The sequence below is a fragment of the Tachysurus fulvidraco genome, chromosome 18 (assembly GCF_022655615.1).
Source record: "Tachysurus fulvidraco isolate hzauxx_2018 chromosome 18, HZAU_PFXX_2.0, whole genome shotgun sequence".
NCBI classification, from domain to species: Eukaryota; Metazoa; Chordata; class Actinopteri; order Siluriformes; family Bagridae; genus Tachysurus; species Tachysurus fulvidraco.
In genome coordinates this window covers 15,548,962-15,568,887 of record NC_062535.1, presented here as the reverse complement: position 1 = coordinate 15,568,887, position 19,926 = coordinate 15,548,962, and the positions used below count along the sequence as shown (strand labels likewise).

The 19,926-nt window shown below is 45.5% G+C and overlaps 2 protein-coding genes across 2 annotated transcripts; both read left to right on the top strand.

Annotated features, from left to right (window-relative positions):
• The first annotated feature begins 32 nt into the window (after positions 1 to 32).
• Positions 33 to 7,785, top strand: atg4da (autophagy related 4D, cysteine peptidase a). Its single transcript, XM_027178948.2, has 11 exons — positions 33 to 345; positions 1,897 to 2,146; positions 2,315 to 2,398; positions 2,845 to 3,018; positions 3,133 to 3,478; positions 3,610 to 3,674; positions 4,427 to 4,551; positions 5,528 to 5,606; positions 5,681 to 5,757; positions 6,691 to 6,810; positions 6,908 to 7,785. Exons 2-11 carry the CDS (start codon positions 1,948 to 1,950, stop codon positions 7,073 to 7,075), a joined length of 1,437 nt encoding a protein of 478 aa, XP_027034749.2. The 5' UTR covers positions 33 to 345; positions 1,897 to 1,947; the 3' UTR covers positions 7,076 to 7,785.
• Positions 7,786 to 8,336: 551 nt separating this feature from the next.
• On the top strand, positions 8,337 to 19,549 carry actr2a (actin related protein 2a). The gene is made up of 9 exons (XM_027178950.2): positions 8,337 to 8,493; positions 11,188 to 11,298; positions 14,058 to 14,273; positions 14,359 to 14,431; positions 15,406 to 15,542; positions 15,670 to 15,819; positions 16,095 to 16,240; positions 16,400 to 16,532; positions 17,222 to 19,549. Exons 1-9 carry the CDS (start codon positions 8,446 to 8,448, stop codon positions 17,390 to 17,392), a joined length of 1,185 nt encoding a protein of 394 aa, XP_027034751.1. The 5' UTR covers positions 8,337 to 8,445; the 3' UTR covers positions 17,393 to 19,549.
• Positions 19,550 to 19,926: the final 377 nt, after the last annotated feature.

Here is a 19,926-nt window from a genome sequence, read left to right as displayed (position 1 = left end):
GTAGTGCTTGTGGCGCTGTTTGGAACACGGCCGCTGTGACGAATAAAGGAAGTAAATTGGCGTTACAGCGTCGGACGAAAGCGGCAGTTGTTGGGGTTCAAGCTTGACGTAGATCAGACAGGAGGTCCTAATCGTCTGCTTGTATTAAACTAGGATTTCTAGGCTGGACAGATAGACATGCCGGGTATGAAGGTTAGCTGGTTATGTAGTTAACTAGCTAGTTAAGGTGAAGTCTACATACACGTCCTTGCCTTGACATCCAGCTTTAGTGTTTAACAACAACATTAACATCAGCTGAACACAAACCTGAACACAACACACAAACATGCGGCTTTTAATACTGAGGTAAGTGTCAACTCTATAACAACATCAAGTAGCTAACCGACTTAGCCTAAGCATTAGCCTTAGCCTTTAGCATTAGCTTCTCTGCTAATTCATTTTCAAATATAAGTATATATATAAATATATATGTTTAAAGCAGCACAGGAGGTTGTGTCAGCTTCTGTCTTCATCTTTTAGGGGTTTTTTTTACACTCAGGACAACGTTGATAAATTTGTAAATGTTCTCTAAAACTTGTGCATTAATATTATAATAATAAATATGACGGATATTTTTGTATCTTGTCCTTATCGTGTTTCTTGTCACTAATATATTTTAGTCACTGCCACCTTTACTTTTCCCCCCCAGACTTTAGTAGTAAAAAAAAAATGCTGCATGTAAGTCACAATGGGATCACATGCCTGCTTTCAATCAGGTCGTGTGTCCAAGCTTCTGACACACACACACACACACACACACACACACACACACACACACACACACACAGCTGTACAACTCAGTTTCAGGGGAAAGTACAGAGTGCGAGAGTCACCGAATGACATCACAGCACCGATTTGCATATCTGTGTATCGTCACGATCTCTTGCGCGTGACGTGTGTCTTACTTCTTGAAGGTAGAGCTTCGTACGGATATCAGACACGTAAGGGATAAAATGGTCCTGTGACGTTTAACGTAACTATAAACAGATTACAAAAAGTATGACGTACTTGTCGCTGTTTAATAAATGAAAGCGGTCAGTGTCGGACGTCCCACAACATCGAACGCAGCTATAAAACGAACAAAAGCTACGACGTGACGTTCTTTAACAAATCGTTGCGGAATACGTGTGTGGGGGAAAAAACATTTCAGGATTCGCGGTTATGGGAATATTATAAATAAACATTTATGGAAGGAGTCTCCAGTGTCAGCGAGTTGCGGTATAAGATAAATTCACATGCTGACTTTTCTTTTTTTTTTAAATATTCATATAAAGCTTTTTATGTTGGCATGGACTGGTACTGCGCCGTGCTCACTCTTCTGAATGAAATATTCGTGCTCGCTCGTGGTTTCGTTTCTGCACTTGGGTTTTCCCTGAAACTCGCTCCTGTGAAGAAGGAAGTGAAAACAAAGAAAGGAAGGAATCGAATATGAAATGTGTTTAATAGACGCATCTGTGTGGGGGAAAAAATGTGAAGTTTTACTATTTTTCGGTGGTGTTTCATTCACCTGCTGTTCTCTGGAAAACATCACAGCTGGACACGCCAAGTGTTTTTTTGTCAGCACACACACACACACACACCTGGCTTCAGGTGTCCAGTGACTCACTTTTCAGTCATGTGTGTGTTCTAAGGCTTTAATGTAATGACACACACACCACAGGGCCGAATAAACACTCTTCCTATGTGACTGATCTACAGACTCTTGAGTTATTCCAGTATTTCCAGTTCTCATTAATGTCTGTTTGTTTCAGGAACCTGGTTAGTGAGGAAGATAATCACATAGGAACTGCGCTGTTAGAGGAAACTAATCACAGCCTGACTGTTAATCAGGAGTCTCTTTTGTTTTCCCTTCCTCAGCTTGCGCTGGTGATGATGTCACTCCACGGAGGTCAGCAAGAGGCCTGAGTCATGAACTCCGTAACGCCCAGCGGCGCCCAGTACGCGAGGGGTGGAGCTCTTCACGGCGACCTTGTGGATGGGAGGAGACAGGTCCTGGATACGAGGGGGCATTTCGGGAACGGGTCGCTTGCTGACGGGGCAGGAGAGCCCGATGAGGTGGATAAGCTGAAACTGAGGCTGATGTCGGCGTGGAACAATGTTAAATACGGTGCGTTTTAGAGAACGTGATCCAGAAATAATAAAAAAAAACCGTGGATAACATTTAAAAATAACTTGTGGAAGCGCTAGGGGGCGGGGCTTATTTACAATTAGATTGCTCAATGGCGAACTTGCGACGGTTTCCAGCTAATCTCTGATCCGCTTTGTGCTCCTGCAGGCTGGTCGGTAAAGAGCAAAACCGTTTTTAACAAAACGTCACCGCTGTTCCTGATGGGACAGTCCTACGTACTCAACACTGAAGGTGAGACTCTTTGCCCTCTCTCTCTCTCTCTCTCTCTCTCTCTCTCTGTGCGGTCTGCACCTGTGTGTTTACCGTGTGCTGCGGCTGCCAGTGTGTTCCCAAGTGTGATATAACAGCCGGTCTGTAGTTTTTATTAAAGCAGCCATTAGTGACTTTGAGTGTTTGTTTAACCCCACAGAGCTCTGACGGCTCTACTAAGACCCCGGAGATGTTTTGACGTGCCATGAGCATCGATCATATCTCAGTTCTTTATAGCATAGTAATGACACATTTATACGTTTGTATTAACGATCAGCTAACGAGGCTCCTTTGGTTTAATTAGCAAATCGGATCATTTTTACCAAATAGGACTGAAGTCAGTTTAAGGGCAGCGAGTAAAGTATTAACAAACAAACTGCCTGCGTAATGACGCAACAGTGTGTCAAACGTACTGCCTCTTTCCTCAGAGGAAGTGGAGCGTTTCCGGCTGGCATTCAGCTCACGCGTGTGGCTCACCTACAGGAAGGAGTTTGCTCAACTGGAGGGCTCGAACCTGACGTCGGACTGCGGCTGGGGCTGCATGCTGCGCAGCGGACAGATGCTGCTCGCTCAGGGGCTCATGCTCCATCTTCTGCCTCGACGTACGCGACAGACAGACACTCCATATCACGATCAAGAGAAACTGTATCTGAGGTACAGCTCACGCGTGTGGTATCTGTTACTAATCGACTAATTACTAGTCGTCTGTTTTGCAGACTGGAGATGGCCGGACTGTCCTCAGCTGGCCGATGTGGATTTCGAGGTGCTGAGACCTTCCTCTCCGTCTCGCCCCAGCGGTATCTCAATCCCCTCCTTCAGCTCTAAGTGGAGCACGTCGGCGTCCGAGAAACGTCCGTCCTCAGAGGTCCCGAGCGAGGTCTCGAAACCCGCCGAGCCGAGACGTGACGCGCGGACCGAAAGCCTCCACCGCAGGCTGGTGTCCTGGTTCGCTGACGAGCCGATGTCGCCCTTCGGGGTTCACCGGCTGGTCGAGCTGGGCAGGGAGTCAGGAAAGAAGGCTGGAGACTGGTACGGACCCTCACTCGTCGCACACATCCTGCGGTGAGTAAGACAAGCGTATAGCTGATTCGTAATCTGCTCACAATTATATTTACACATACAGCATTCAGCCGGCGTCCTTATCCAGAGCGACGTACAAGACGATTCACTTTCTGCTTGGTTTATGTGTTTAGGAAAGCTGTGGACAAGAGCTCAGAGTTGGACGATCTGGTCGTATACGTGGCTCAGGACTGCACAGGTGCCGAGTGCAGATTTACTGCTCATTAATGTACAGTGTGTGTTCTTCTGACCATCTCGCCCTTACGTGCTGAACTCCTAATAATATTATTATTATTATACATTCATTCATTCATTTTCTACCGCTTTATCCGAACTTCTCGGGTCACGGGGAGCCTGTGCCTATCTCAGGCGTCATCGGGCATCAAGGCAGGATACACCCTGGACGGAGTGCCAACCCATCGCAGGGCACACACACACACTGTCATTCACTCACGCATTCACACACTACGGACAATTTTCCAGAGATGCCAATTAACCTACCATGCATGTCTTTGGACTGGGGGAGGAAACCGGAGTACCCGGAGGAAACCCCCGAGGCACGGGGAGAACATGCAAACTCCACACACACAAGGCGGAGGCGGGAATCGAACCCCGACCCTGGAGGTGTGAGGCGAACGTGCTACCCACTAAGCCACCGTGCCCCCCCTCCATTATTATTATTATTATTATTATTATTATTATTATTATTATTATTATTATTATTATTATTATTATTATTATTATTAATATTATTATTATTATTAATCCTGTCCTCTGGCACATAGATGTTAGGATTTGGGGTCATTCAGCTACAAGAGCATTAGTATTAGAGATCAGACACTGATGATGTTCCAGTTCATCTTAAAGGTGTTCAGTGGGGTTGAGTCAGAGTCAGAGCGTATGTTTTTTTCCCCCCATTTATTATTTTAAACGACGTTTCTTTGTCCGTAGTGTATAAAGGGGACGTGATGCGGCTGTGTGACTCCGGGAGCTCCGGATGGAAGTCCGTCATCGTTCTGGTCCCGGTGCGTCTGGGAGGCGATTCACTAAACCCCGCCTACACCGAATGTGTCAAGGTAAAGCTCAGCATGTTGTAAACGTTTTTAAACGTGGCTCGACTCGCTTCAGAAGCTGTTGATGTTGAATATCGTGTCTTACAGTGATTTTAAACGTCACTATTAAACACACCGTTCTATTCAAAAGCCAAACCAACAACACTTTAGATCTCCTTGGGCATTAAAATGACATCACAACACTGGTCATGCACGTTGTTTCTAAGCCACGACGTCTCAGGATGTACCGTGTTAAAGCGCTCGTTCAAAAATGTCGTCGTCCCTATAGTAACAGCTCGACATGTTATAGTAACAGGCGAAATGCGTAACCTAAACCTAATAAATACCTGAAGAAAAAAAATGCATTGATATCACGTTCGCGTCACACCTCCAGGGTTGGGGGTTCGATTCCCGCCTCCGCCTTGTGTGTGTGGAGTTTGCATGTTCTCCCTGTGCCTCGGGGGTTTCCTCCGGGTACTCCGGTTTCCTCCCCCGGTCCAGACATGCATGGTAGGTTGATTGGCATCTCTGGAAAATTGTCCTTAGTGTGTGAGTGAATGAGAGTGTGTGTGTGTGTGTGCCTGTGATGGGTTGGCACTCCGTCCAGGGTGTATCCTGCCTCGATGCCCGATGACGCCTGAGATAGGCACAGGCTCCCCGTGACCCGAGAAGTTCGGATAAGCGGTAGAGAATGAATGAATGAATGATATTTAACATGGAATGGAATGTTCTGGCAGGAATCTCCAGTATCAGTGCTTTGTCAGTAAATCAGTAACTTTACCAGTGTGGCTTTGTAACATTTCAGGAAGGAGGTGTGTTTTTTTTATTCATTAATTAATCAATCAAGCAATCAGCAAAGTAGCTCCGCTTCACTCCACTGCACCGTGGGTTATTGTTCTTTAGCTTGTCACAGTTCGGGGGTTTTATATGCACTAACACGTGTAACGTCGACTCGCTGTTTATAAAGTCGTTCATCGGCAAACCTTTTTATGTTTTCTAGAATCTTCTGAAGTTGGACTGCTGTATCGGGATCATCGGCGGGAAACCCAAACACTCGTTGTTTTTCGTCGGCTTTCACGGTGAGTATCGGTTGTCTCCATCGGCTGCCTAGTTTTTCGATCTGTGATCTGATCGGTCGCTTCGTGTCCCTCAGATGAGCAGCTGCTGTATTTAGACCCACACTACTGTCAGATGGTGGTAGACGTCACACAAGGAGATTTCCCGCTGGAGGTAAGAGAGCGTCGTTTATACGTCATGTTATGTCATCCCACAAATATGTGACAGGTGAAGAGTTATTGCATCACAAAATGTAAGAGCCAATCATGGTCCAGTATGCAAATGAAGGCCACAGACTAACATGAACACAGCTATACGCTAGTGTTGTAGCTAACGTTCGGATTACAGCCGCTGTCAGAGGTTTCATAATGACTCCAAACCCCACTTGTATGTCTAACGTCTTTACGCGACAGCTACAGCAACTTCCTGATTTTCAGGTTTAAAAATGTCGCAGGAATTTCCCAATTCGGAAAATGACCTAACGCTGGTGTAGAATCTCAAGACTCTGTGCTCTGTGTTCTCGTTCTGTCAGTGTGTGACATCTGACCACTGGCCAAACACTTGGGTTTGTTGACGACATGAAACCTGCGGAAAAACCCACCACGTTTAATCATCTCGCCTCCGGAGAAACTAAAACCTCTAAACATCGTCTAGGGTAGGTTCGTATCAGACGCGCTGATCCGAGATCCGAGTTTAACCCGTAGCGGCGAGCCGTGACATCTCAATATAATCCCTAATCTGATGCAGGGTCAAAACTTTAGAATCTAATTCCAAGACCCAAGTGTTGGAGTCTGAGTCGAGGCCAGAGCCTCAGTTCTAGAGTCCAGGTTTTGTGGACAGCCGTGAGACTAATCCCCAAGTCGAGTCTAGCCACAGTGTCCTGAGTTTAGTCAGACGTTTAGAGGGATGTGTATGTATTTACTAACATAGATCAGACTGAGATCGGATCAGTATCAGCTGCAACCAGATTAAAGATTAAATCAGAGACACATCAGTGTAACCCTCTCCCTCTCTGTATGTCTCTCTCCCTCTCTCTGTCTCTCTCCCTCTCTCTGTCTCCCTCTTTCTCTCTCCCTCTCTCTCCCTCTCTCTCCCTCTCTCTCTCAGTCCTATCACTGTAACTCTCCGAGGAAGATGAACTTCAGTCGCATGGATCCGAGCTGCACTCTGGGTTTTTATGCTCACAGTAAGAAGGATTTGGAGTGTTTGTGGTCAGCTGTTAGTGAGGTGAGTCTCAGCTTCTGCTCCAGCAGGTTTATGGACTCAGACGTCAGAAGTCCTGTGACTTGACTCGGTTTTTCTCGCTGTGTTTTCTACGCTTCAGGCTTTGTCTGCATCTAAGGATCGTTACCCAATCTTCACGTTTGCGGAGGGCAGAGGGCAGGACTACAGTCTGGAGGGGTACAGCGGAGGCAGCTCTGAGCCCAGTGCCCACATCATGCTCCGTGGCACCGTGAACAGAAGTAGTGCTGAGGGATTTGTGTTTCTGTGACGACTAGATCTGCACTCGGACTAAAACCTGTGTGTGTGTGTGTGTGTGTGTGTTTTGTGTGTGTTGGGGTTTGTAGAAAATGTAATCGATGTGTTGAAGCTTGTTTTATTTTAGGGACAAACCACTCACTACAGTTTATCCCTCTCTGTCTGTCTCTAGCTCTCTCTATCTTTCTCACTTTTTTCCCCATATAAATCTGCACTGTTTGTCATCCATGTAAAAGAAAACGGGTCGATCATGTAACGTGATGTCGAGAACAAGCCGCTGCTGCTGTCATCATGTGTCGCACTCGGATCTGCTCGTCTCTCTGGACACGTCACTGACTCCAGTCTCATTAGTGATTCATATCGGCACTGGTGTGGATCAGTCTCCACGTCCTCATGCGATAACCATCTTTTGTAAAGCTCGAATGTAAACAGTGCTACCGATCATTCCTCCTGGACTTTGTTCTTCTCATCACGTTTCATCCTGGGATCACAGGATCGTTGTCTGATGAAGTGAAACACTGGATTACACAAAACAACACTGGATTCTTTTTTCTTTTTCTTCTTCTTTTTTTTTTAATAAAATAAATGTCCATATTCGATGTTGTTGAATGCCGTTAAATCTGGAGATGTTTCGGTGGTTGTTGCTCGTACTGTTTGTTTAATTTATGAAATTGTTCTTTTTTATTTTATCATGTCACCTGAGAATACAGCTACTGAAATCCACCTTCACTGCTCCTTCCTGTCTCCGGAACTCATTGACTTTCTGTACGGGTTTCGATTTTAAAACACTTTAATCCTAACTCGTGCTTTAAGATATCGGTATCTCAAGATTTTACTCACGACACCTTTTTACCGACTCGCCGATCGGACGTTAGACTCTATTTTGCTGCTTTGTTGTTTAATTTCCTTTATTATACATCATAAAAACTGTTGGTATTCGTATCGCTCAGCACTCGTTAAAGCCGTAATCTATGTTTGAGGGTAAAATTTATCAGTTTTTAATGTGTTTATAGCGTTTTGCACTATTGTTTATTTATATATATAGCGTTTTATATATATATAATTAATTAATTAATTTTATGTATATATAATATAATTAATATAATTAATTTAAGTAATTAATTACTTAACTTTTAATTAATTTTAAAAACCTTGTTTTTAGCTGCATTAAGGAGGGGACTTTTATTTTAGCTTTGGTTTCTTATCGCTCATAGATATCTATGCTTATCGCTGTAGTTGTAGAAGCGCTAAAGAGGGGGTCTTTTATTTTGATAAGCCTCCCGGTGGTTGAATACGGAAGTGGAGCTGGGCGGCGCTTCCGCCTGTGGCTGAGGAAAGTTGGGCTGCCAGATCAGGGCGGATTCTCGGATTTTGGATCAGAAGATGGACAGTCAGGGGAGGAAAGTGGTGGTGTGTGATAACGGCACCGGGGTGAGTGCACGCTCTGTCTTTTATTTGCGTGTTTAGTAGAGACTGGGATTAGTGACTGCGCCATTTTAGATCGCTCAACATTTGGAAGTCTACCGTCTTGGGTGGCGGTTCTTTAGTCCCTACTCGTATTCCGGAAAGTCCCGCCTCTCGCTCAGAGATTGGCTAGCAGCATCCAGCTTCCGCGCGTTGATTGGCTCTGGGTAGGCGAATGACTTTCGCTCGACCAATCATGTCGTGCGGAACGGAATACGGGTGTGTGAGGAAGTTTCGGGGTGGTTACGGCTAGTCAATGGAATGTGATTGTCAGCAGTGTTGTTATGGTGAGAGAAAAAAAACGTCTCGGTGAGAAAACGTTAAATAACGTTTAGAGAACAAGCCTGGGGACGTGTTGCGGACGTGTTTAACGTCACGTGAAGGAGAAATGACACGGTTTGTCATGCTAGCATGTTAGCTCATTGATTGATAGCCAGTGATAATCACATCGGATAGGAAAAGAAATTCACAGCTGTGTTTGTGTTCTTCGTGCTTACTGAGGGCCCTGATACTGAGGGCCCTTATACTGAGGGCCCGGATGCTGAAGAGCATTGTAGAAGGGACAGGGGGGATTAACACACACTCACTCTCTCTCTCTCTCTCTCACTCTCTCACTCTCACACACTCACTCTCTCTCTCTCTCTCTCTCTCTCTCTCTCTCTCTCACTCACTCACTCACTCACACGCGCATACAGACACACACTTGTTTTACTATCCTCGTGAGGACCTGTCATTGACATTATTATAACCACAGCTAGTTTTTTTTTTTTACTAAAAATCTTTTCTTCATCTCAGAAACCAAAAGGAGAATCTGTAGCTTTTTAAGTTCATGGGGATCTTATAAACATCCCCACAAATGTAACACTTGTCTCATTTCTGTCCTTGTAGGGACATTTTGTCCCCACCAGGATATAAAAACACTCCCCCAAACACACACACCCATCTCACCTCTGACATCACTTCAAACCGTCTCCAAAACCACTTTTGTCACCCGCATCGTGTTAATCACGATCGACTCTAGAGATTAATCACAAATGTTTAGAAATGTTAGAAGAGTTCCTGTTCTCATGCTTTGATGTGAAACACGATTTTAAAAAAAAATAAAGTGTACATAATCACTCAATATGGCAACCTGGTGTACACAGAATAACGTGTGCGCTGTGTGTGAGTCAGTGTGTGTGTTCTCTCCGTCTTCTGACAAAACCTAGCGTTCGAACAGGAAGTCAGCTCACACTTTTCTAACACTGCGCATGACTCAGAGCTAATCTGTGTGCAGACGTGCAGCAGAAGTTCTGTTATTTTCCCCCTCAGGCCTTGAGTGGTTTATGTCCCACATATTGTGAAGTGTGTTAGCTACAGAATGGGCTGGGTGGGTGAAGCCCGAGGCTGGGTGGATGAAGCCCGAGGCTGGGTGGGTGAAGCCCGAGGCTGGGTGGGTGAAGCCCGAGGCTGGGTGGATGAAGCCCGAGGCTGGGTGGATGAAGCCCGAGGCTGGGTGGATGAAGCCCGAGGCTGGGTGGATGAAGCCCGAGGCTGGGTGGATGAAGCCCGAGGCTGGGTGGATGAAGCCCGAGGCTGGGTGGGTGGGTGAAGCCCGAGGCTGGGTGGGTGGGTGAAGCCCGAGGCTTGAAGCCCGAGGCTGGGTGGGTGGGTGAAGCCCGAGGCTTGAAGCCCGAGGCTGGGTGGGTGGGTGAAGCCCGAGGCTTGAAGCCCGTGGCTGGGTGGGTGGGTGAAGCCCGAGGCTTGAAGCCCGAGGCTTGAAGCCCGAGGCTGGGTGGGTGGGTGAAGCCCGAGGCTTGAAGCCCGAGGCTGGGTGGGTGGGTGAAGCCCGAGGCTTGAAGCCCGAGGCTTGAAGCCCGAGGCTTGAAGCCCGAGGCTGGGTGGGTGGGTGAAGCCCGAGGCTTGAAGCCCGAGGCTGGGTGGGTGGGTGAAGCCCGAGGCTTGAAGCCCGAGGCTGGGTGGGTGGGTGAAGCCCGAGGCTTGAAGCCCGAGGCTGGGTGGGTGGGTGAAGCCCGAGGCTTGAAGCCCGAGGCTGGGTGGGTGGGTGGGTGAAGCCCGAGGCTTGAAGCCCGAGGCTGGGTGGGTGGGTGGGTGAAGCCCGAGGCTTGAAGCCCGAGGCTTGAAGCCCGAGGCTGGGTGGGTGAAGCCCGAGGCTGGGTGGGTGGATGAAGCCCGAGGCTGGGTGGGTGGATGAAGCCCGAGGCTGGGTGGGTGGATGAAGCCCGAGGCTGTGCATTAGAAGACTGATGCCTGCATGTTAGATGCCTGTGGCCATTTGCTAAAAGCCTGAGGTTGGGCAGTAGAATCCTGAAGCGGGGCAGGTGAATCCTGGCGTCTAGATGGGAGAAGGTTTAGGTTGTGGGTCAGCAGAAGATTCACTGCTCAAACAGGAGCAACACACACACACAGAGGCAGGGGACATACGGTGTGTGTGTGTGTGTGTGTGTGTGTGTGTGTGTGTGTGTGTGTGTGTGTGTGTGCTGATTTTACTGAGCTCTCCATAAATAAATGTTTACAATGTAGGTAACACTTTAGACTATATTGACTGGACAGTAATGACACCTCTCTCTCTCACTCTCACTCTCTCTCACTCTCACTCTCTCTCTCTCTCTCACTCTCTCTCTCTCTCACTCTCTCTCTCTCTCTCACTCTCACTTTTAGTTTGTCAAGTGTGGATATGCCGGCTCAAATTTCCCTGAGCACATCTTCCCCGCGCTGGTGGGGCGACCCATCATCCGCTCCACAGCCAAAGTGGGCAACATCGAGATCAAGGTAACAATGGAGTCACTTACTAGTGTACCTGCCTCCTCACACACACCTGCCTCCTCACACACACCTGTATCTTTGTCTGCCTCCTCACACACACATGCCTCCTCACACACCTGTATCTTTGTCTGCCTCCTTACACACACCTGCCTCCTCACACACCTGCCTCCTCACACACACCTGCCTCCTCACACACCTGTATCCTTGTCTACCTCCTCATACATACCTGCATCCTCACACACACCTGCCTCCTCACATGCATCCTCACACACACCTGCCTCCTCACATGCATCCTCACACACACCTGCCTCCTCACATGCATCCTCACAGACACCTGCCTCCTCACATGCATCCTCACACACACCTGCCTCCTCACATGCATCCTCACACACACCTGCCTCCTCACACAAACCTGCCTCCTCACATACATCCTCACACACACCTGCCTCCTCACACACCTGTATCCTTGTCTACCTCCTCAAACACACCTGCCTCCCCACACACCTGCCTCCTCACACACACCTGCCTCCTCACACACACCTGCCTCCTCACATGCATCCTCACACACCTGTATCCTTTCATACTTGTGTTCACTTGTTTACTCACACAATGACATTGTTGCACACTTACATGGACATCTCCACACCTCATACTTAGTCTCACACACTTGATTACTCCCAGACTTGAATAGTAGCTCACTTCATATCTTCATACATACATATAACTATACACCTGCACACTCACACATGCCTGTATAATAACACACTTACATACTCACACAGTTACATAATCTCTCTCTCTTTCTCTCTCTCTCTTTCTCTCTCTCTCTCTGTCTCTCTCTCTCTGTCTCTCTCTGTCTCTCTCTCTCTCTTTCTCTCTGTGTGTCTCTCTCTCTCTTTCTCTTTGTGTGTCTCTCTCTCTGTCTCTCTCTCTCTTTCTCTCTGTGTCTCTCTCTCTGTCTCTCTCTGTGTGTGTGTGTGTCTCACTCTCTTTCTCTCTCTGTGTGTCTCTCTGTCTCTCTGTGTGTCTCTCTCTCTTTCTCTCTCTGTGTGTCTCTCTCTCTCTCTTTCTCTTTCTGTCTCTCTCTCTCTCTTTAGTTTTAGCTTCATTACCCATAAGAAGGTGGAGACGCTTTTAGAAAACAGGAAACTGAAATGATCTGTCTCACTCTTTTCTTTCGTTCTTTTTTTTTCACGTTTCCTGTTGGTGGCTTTGTGTTCTTTTGATAAATAAGTCACATTCAGATTTACTTCAGTTTTGAGTGTGTGTAGTTTCTGTGTGTGTGTGTGTGTGTGTGTGTGTGTGCTTGTTGGCTGCCTTTCAGTTCTCTTCCCTGATGAAGTCAATAATGATTGCATCAGTGTTCCTCGTCCTACTGTGCTGCAGATGTGAGCGCTAAATAAAGAGCTTCCCTTGCACCCTCACTGTCTTCAACAAGACACATTTATTTTAACGAGAACTACGAGACTATGCAGGTTTGGCTCATCTAAGGAAATGCTATAAGCACTAATGCTAAGAATAACGACAGGCAGTTTCTTCTTGGAGCTGTAAAGTGTGAAGTGAAAGCAACAGATCGTTTATAACTGTGACGGAGAGGAAGAAGACGGTGCCAGATCTGGCCTGGGCCCGCACTCCCTTTATAAAAAATAGCATACTCGCATAGACGACGTCAATCGTGCTTGCAGCCTTGCATTTCGGCGTACATTAGCATACGCATTTCCTTACTAGCATGTCTGAAACCTAGCAGCTCACATTCACACAAACTGCAGACTCGTACACCCTTGCACGCCTGCATACTGTTCTGCACACTAACACAGTGTTTTACCTGCAAAGCTGCACAATTCCATACCAGGATGCTTGGTAGCGCTTTATTACCTACACGTTTGTATTCTAGCACACTTGCATAATAGCACGCTCACATACCAGAGATGGGAGTAAGTCACACGCGTGCAAGTCACAAGTAGGTCTCAAGTCATGAATGTCAAGTCAAAGTCGAGTCGAGTCTTTTTCTAATATTTGTCGAGCAAGTCTCAAGTCTCAAATTTTCGACTTAAGTCTGACTCGAGTCAAGTCGAGTCCCCCATCTCTGTCACATACACTTACATACTTGCATACTAGTACAGCTGCCTTCTAGCACACTTACATATATGCATTGTCGCATACAACTATGTGTTCGCATAATGTTCATCACAGTCGTACACTTATTTTCTAACACACATGAATGGTTGTGTACTTGTATATGTAAATCCCTGCATTTTGCATTCGCACGGTACGTGTAGTACACGTACGGCCTTTGGCAAACACCCTTATCTGTAGTGACTTGCATTTTATCTCATTTTATACAACTGAGCAATTGAGGGTTAAGGGTGTTTTCGTCAGGGGCTCAGCCTGGTGGACCTGTGTCACAAACTCGCAACCTTCAGATCTGTAGTACAAAACCTTAAGCATTAAGCTACCACATCCCACAAGTCAAGTCACAATCTTATCTCACAGGACTCCTGCAAATCTGTACAATAGCAAATCTTGTTCACTTGTGTACTCCATAAACTCACACATACAGATAACCGCCTAGCAGCGCACTTGCTCATTAGAGATGAAAACAAATCCGCAGGTTTCATGGTACTCAGGAATAATCTCTTAATTCACCTATAGCAGGCGCTGAGACAGGGTCCTTAAGTGTTCCTAGCTAAAACACCACAAGCCTGACGAGGCTCGCTATTTAAAGAGACATATTTTGACCATGTGTGACCTCTGAACCACGACAGGACCTGATGGTGGGGGACGAAGCAAGTGAGCTGCGCTCCATGCTGGAGGTCAACTACCCGATGGAGAACGGCATTGTGCGCAACTGGGATGACATGAAGCACCTGTGGGACTACACCTTCGGCCCAGAGAAGCTTAACATCGACTCGCGCAACTGCAAGATCCTGCTCACGGAGCCCCCAATGAACCCCACCAAGAACCGAGAGAAGATCATTGAGGTATGAGACCTTTCAACGCTAGGAACTAATGTGACCAGGATCTGCGCATGTGCTTACCGGTTATCTCTCTTCTCGCTCTCTGTAGGTGATGTTCGAGACGTACCAGTTCGCTGGCGTTTACATCGCCATCCAGGCTGTGCTCACACTATACGCTCAAGGTATCCAGGCAGCATGCGGACGGTCCGAGTGTGTGAACGATGTTGGTGAAGGGGACGAGGGTTAAAGTCTGAGGATTGGGGTATAGGGTAGGGTTTTGTCAGGGAGACTGTGATGATAAGACCCTTGATAGGAACCCGACTTAATAGTTGATTGAAGGCCAACATCAAGTGGAATCAGCTGGGCTTCTACTTGGTTGTAATGAAAACCCAGACATTTCTGGATAAGATTGTTGACCCCTGGTGTAGGGTTTAAATGCAAAGGGTTAGAGATGAAAGTGTCGATTTGAAGTTTTGCAAGTTGTAGTTGAGGGGTACTTTAGGGTTTAGGGTTGGATTTGATGGGTTGGGTTAAAACCTGAGGTTTAGAGATAGAACCGAAGGTTGCGGTTTAGGGTTGAGCATTTAGTTTGGGTTTAAGGATTGGGGTTTGCTTTTACATTTGAAGGTTGTGGTTTAGAATTTGATTGAAAGGGTTGATGGTTGGGGAATTGAGTTAGTTCTGAAGGTTGTGTTTTAGGGTTAGATTTAAATTTTGGAGTTGAGGGATGAGCTCTAAGGCTTGGTTTGAGCCGTGGGGTAGAGGGGTAGAGGAAAAAGTTGAGGAATAGGGAAGAGCGTTATGGTTGAGGCATTGAGGCTGGAAGGTATATCATTAAGGTTTAATGTTGTAGGCAGGTGTGAGACTTGATGTATGAAGGCAAACGATGAGGGTTTGGGACAACTTTTGTGGTAGGAGGTTAGGGGTAGATATTAAACTTGGGGTTTTTATTCTTGTGCTTAATCTGGCACAAAACCTATATCAAATATGCAGACCAGACGATCCACTGAGGCAGACAACAGCAACTTTTATGGTTAGTATTTAGGGTTTAAAGGGTCAGGGTTTAGGTTCTAGGTTTAAAGGTGAAGGTCTGAGTTTGACCTTGGATAGGAGTTTGTTCTAAATATTTATTGTGTGCGTGTGTGTTTGTGTATAGGCCTGCTCACTGGTGTGGTTGTAGACTCTGGTGATGGTGTGACTCACATCTGTCCCGTTTACGAGGGCTTCTCTCTGCCGCATCTTACACGACGACTGGACATTGCTGGCCGAGACATCACACGCTACCTCATCAAGGTACACATACACACAAAATGTACATACATGCGTTCCTTTCCTTCAAGACTGTGTATTTATACGTGTTAGCTCGGCAAAATACACACTCGGCCCTTCTCCTGACCTCCTCCTTAATGTGTTTGTGTAGCTGCTGTTGCTAAGAGGTTACGCCTTCAACCACTCGGCTGACTTTGAGACAGTGAGGATGATGAAGGAGAAGCTGTGCTACGTGGGATACAACATCGAACAGGAGCAGAAACTTGCTCTGGAGACTACCGTGCTGGTCGAGTCCTACACTGTGAGCAAACACACACACACATATGTATTGAAGTTCTACTATGCTCCCACTAGAGGGTAGCAGGGTGAAGTTGTAAATTTCCACTTGTTTTCAACTGTTAAGGTGTTTGGGGGGGGGGGGGGGGGGAGTTTTCCAGAATGTCTGTTGCTCTTGGGTACGAGACGCATGTCCTAAACAAATGTTTCTTTTGTAAAAGTTGGGGAATATTTTTGCAACACATCTGCATGTAGGATAATCTCTCTCTCTCTCTTTCTCTCTCTCCTCTCTCTCTCTAGCTGCCAGACGGCAGGGTAATAAAGGTTGGAGGTGAGCGTTTCGAGGCTCCCGAGGCGCTCTTCCAGCCACACCTGATTAACGTGGAGGGGGTGGGCGTGGCTGAGCTGCTCTTCAACACCATCCAAGCAGCCGACATTGACACAAGGTCAGTCACCAAGACAAAAACCTGTCTCTCTGGGCTCAAACTAAAGGCTGATGTTTGTCTCCTGCAGGAGTCAATTGTAGTTTTCTGACAGCTCTGATTTAAATCTTTATCTCTCTCTCTATCTCTCTCTCCCTCTCTCTCTTTCGTTCTCTCACTCAGGGCTGAGTTCTATAAGCATATTGTGTTGTCCGGCGGTTCGACGATGTATCCTGGTCTTCCATCCCGTCTGGAGCGCGAGCTCAAGCAACTTTACCTGGAGAGAGTGCTCAAAGGAGATGTGGACAAGCTCTCCGTTAGTACACACACACACACACGCACACACACACACACACACATTGGTTTTTCTTAGCACACTAGTATAAATGAGGTTTGTTGGAAACTTGGCTTGTCGCATCTCAACCACCAGGTGGTGCCAGAATCCAAAAGTAGCTTATAAGACGTTTCGGAGCTCACAAAGCATATGATGCATATGAGATGAAGCCAATAAGCTGATAAAACATCATAAAATGTAACAACCAATCACGTTTCAGTGCGCAAATACAGGTCATGGAACATGTTTATGTTTTTGTAGTTTATAGAACGCGAGTCCCTAATATAACTGAGGATACTTTTATAGACGTTCTGCGCGTCCGTCCGTAAGAGTAACTAAAATCAGTTACCATGAAGCATAATATTTACTATAAAAAATGTATTATAAATCTACCACTCTGTCTCATCGTGTCTCTCTGGATTCTGACGCTCTAAAAACTTTTTAAAAAATGACAGAAAACCGAAAGGCACAAGTAAAGAAGCAGCATTTCAGAACCTTTGTTTTCATATTTATGTAGTTCGCTAAGCTACTGTGAGGTTCGTTTCGATTCGGTGGGTGTTTGCCGTCGATGGCGGACGCTCGTCGATGTCACACACTTCGACGCAGCACTTCAGTTGGTATGGATATAAAAACTAACATCTCTGTCTCTCACTCTGTGTGTCCCTCTGCAGAAGTTTAAGATCCGTATCGAGGATCCCCCTCGCCGTAAGCACATGGTGTTTCTGGGCGGAGCCGTGCTCGCTGACATCATGAAAGATAAAGATAATTTCTGGCTGACCAGAGAAGAGTATCAGGAGAAGGGCATGCGTGTGTTGGAGAAACTCGGCGTGACCGTCAGATAAATCTCTCTCTCTCACACACACACACACACACACACACACGGATTTACACACACATTCATACAGGGTGGCATTTTGGCAGTGTATAAATGGGGAAATTCAGCAGTTCTACCTGATTGTTGTAATAATAATAATAATAATAACGATGATGACAATAATACTTGAATTTTGCAGTCGCAGCGTAAAAATATATCATCGTCTTATTGGTGCAACCTTCTGACCACGATGTGGACTTTAAAGCTCTGATGGGGGGAAAAAAGGGTTAAGTCAAACCCTTACACATTAAAGTACTTGTTTATGCTGCCAAAATTAATCCTAGGATGAAGCCTCTCTCTCTGTCTCTCTCTCGTTCTCTCTCTTTCTATCTCTCTCTCACTCTCTGTCTCTCTCTTTTTCTCACTCTCATGTCTTTCACCTTTTGTTGCCACGTGTTATTATTTGAAAGGACGTACAGCTCCCACACATGGTGATTAAAAACGTGTTTTAAAAAAAACGGTTAAATAAACAAACAAATCACTAGCTGGATCCAGTAGGATCCAGACAACAAGAACAATGTGCATATATATATTGCATATTGCCCCTTTAAAGCCAAAAGGATCAAACATGTAAAGGCTCCCAACTGGTATGAGCCTTTTTTAAAAATGTATTACTGTTCTCTTTTTTTTTGTTTGTTTGTTTTTTTTTTTAACTTTGTCATGTTGCTATTGTTTTCTAGTCCACTAGAGGGCTCTAAAGCGAACAAATTCATTCTGGCGTATTAGCGGTGGTGTTTAGAGTGTAGTATAATGTACGGAAGAAAAAATTATGAACGTGTTCCCTATATCAGGACCAAATTCCCATCATTCCCACTTAGTGTTTGGTACTGGTACTTTAAAAAACTAAACAAAAAAAAAAACATTCCCTGTAAAGCTCAGGCATGCTAATAAAGCTAAGGAGAAGTGAAAGTAACACAAACAGACCTACCCTTTGTTTATCGCCTGCAGAATTAGCTTTTTTTTTTTCTGTCCTCAAGCTGTCCCGTGTCAGTTCCAAGACGTTTTATTGTCGGTTGGAAATTTTTACATCCTTTCCTTTTCGTTATGTGCTATCGATTTTGAAGCAGTTCATTTTCTCATAGACAGTCGGGTTGGGATAGTGCAGCTCGCGTACACAAGCAGGTTTTGTGCATTATATATATGAAAAAACTAGCATACAGGGCTAATTTAATAAAATTAATCTAATAAGGCTAGCTGTGTTGCTATATCGCTATGTGGTATTGGTGGCTCTCCTCACGTTTAAATGGCTGGTGACTAGCTAGCGTCGGCTAGCTTGCGTCGAAGGACATCCCTGAAGCTGCTGTAGGGAAGTAAAAAACGGTTGAAAAGGCGACAAAAATTCATGACATTTAAGTTTTTTATTTTGTTTGTTTGTATTTCTAAGGTAAAGACAAAATTTGTTTCTAAAAATTTTATGTCATGGAAATTTTTTTTAAATCATGAAGGACTTTTTTTTCTCTCTGTTGTTGATTAACAGTAGCTTTTTACCTCAGGATCGAAAGCCTGGCTGCCATTTTGAGCTGCGCCACACGGTTGCTACGATAACCGTGTTACATCGCGAATCTCACGGCAGTTCCAGTGAACACGCTTCGTCGTGTTGAGCGGAAGTTAAAAGGCTCAGTCACGGTTGATCCTCTGAGGTGATTGAACGATCGAATCGCAGTAGTAATTATGAAAACAAATAAAATTTAAAAAATTATATAAACGTTAAACAGAAACAACTTTTGCTGACGAGTAACAACGTTAGCACAGTTTCTACGTCCTGGCTCCTTAAATGACGAGGAAGATCGTTCCTGATACGATTGGCTCTGTAAGTAAGGGTGGTGCTAATGCTAATGTCAGTGACTGTTTACTATAAACAATAATTGTAATAATGATTTACAACAGCAGCCTGAATGCTTATTGGAAGATAAAGACTTCCTCTTACATGGAATAAATAAATAAAGACAGGATTATTTTGTTGTTTGTTTCTTTTCCATGAGCGGTAACTCAGTGCCAAGTTTGGTGTCTTTTATTATTATTATTTTATTTTTGAGGGGGTGTTTTGTTTTCTTGTATTTTGTTTTTGTTTGTAGCATTCTGCCAAACAGCTGATTTAAATAAAGTCAATTCATTTATAATTACAGAGACGTCTTTTCTTTATTATCCTTATTTATAACTTATTGAAAGCTGCGTGTGTGTAGGAACGAGAGAGAGAGAGAGTGAATTTCTTTGATATGAAGTGTGTAACCATGACAGCGCACTAAGAATGAACACCAGTCTTGGTTTCCATGGTAACCTGTACACAGCTGAATAACTCTTCCTGCACATCTCTCCCTCTCCTTCTCCCTCTCTCTCTCTCTCTCTCTCTCTCCATATTTCCAGAGATGGGTTTGTTTGTTAGCAGCCTGTGTGTGTGTGTGTGTGTGTGTGATGGTGGGCTGTGTTCACATTTGTTTCGGATTTGCTGCATGTAAACACTTTGTGGCAGACAGACTCTGTGGGGCCATTTAAATGAACGCC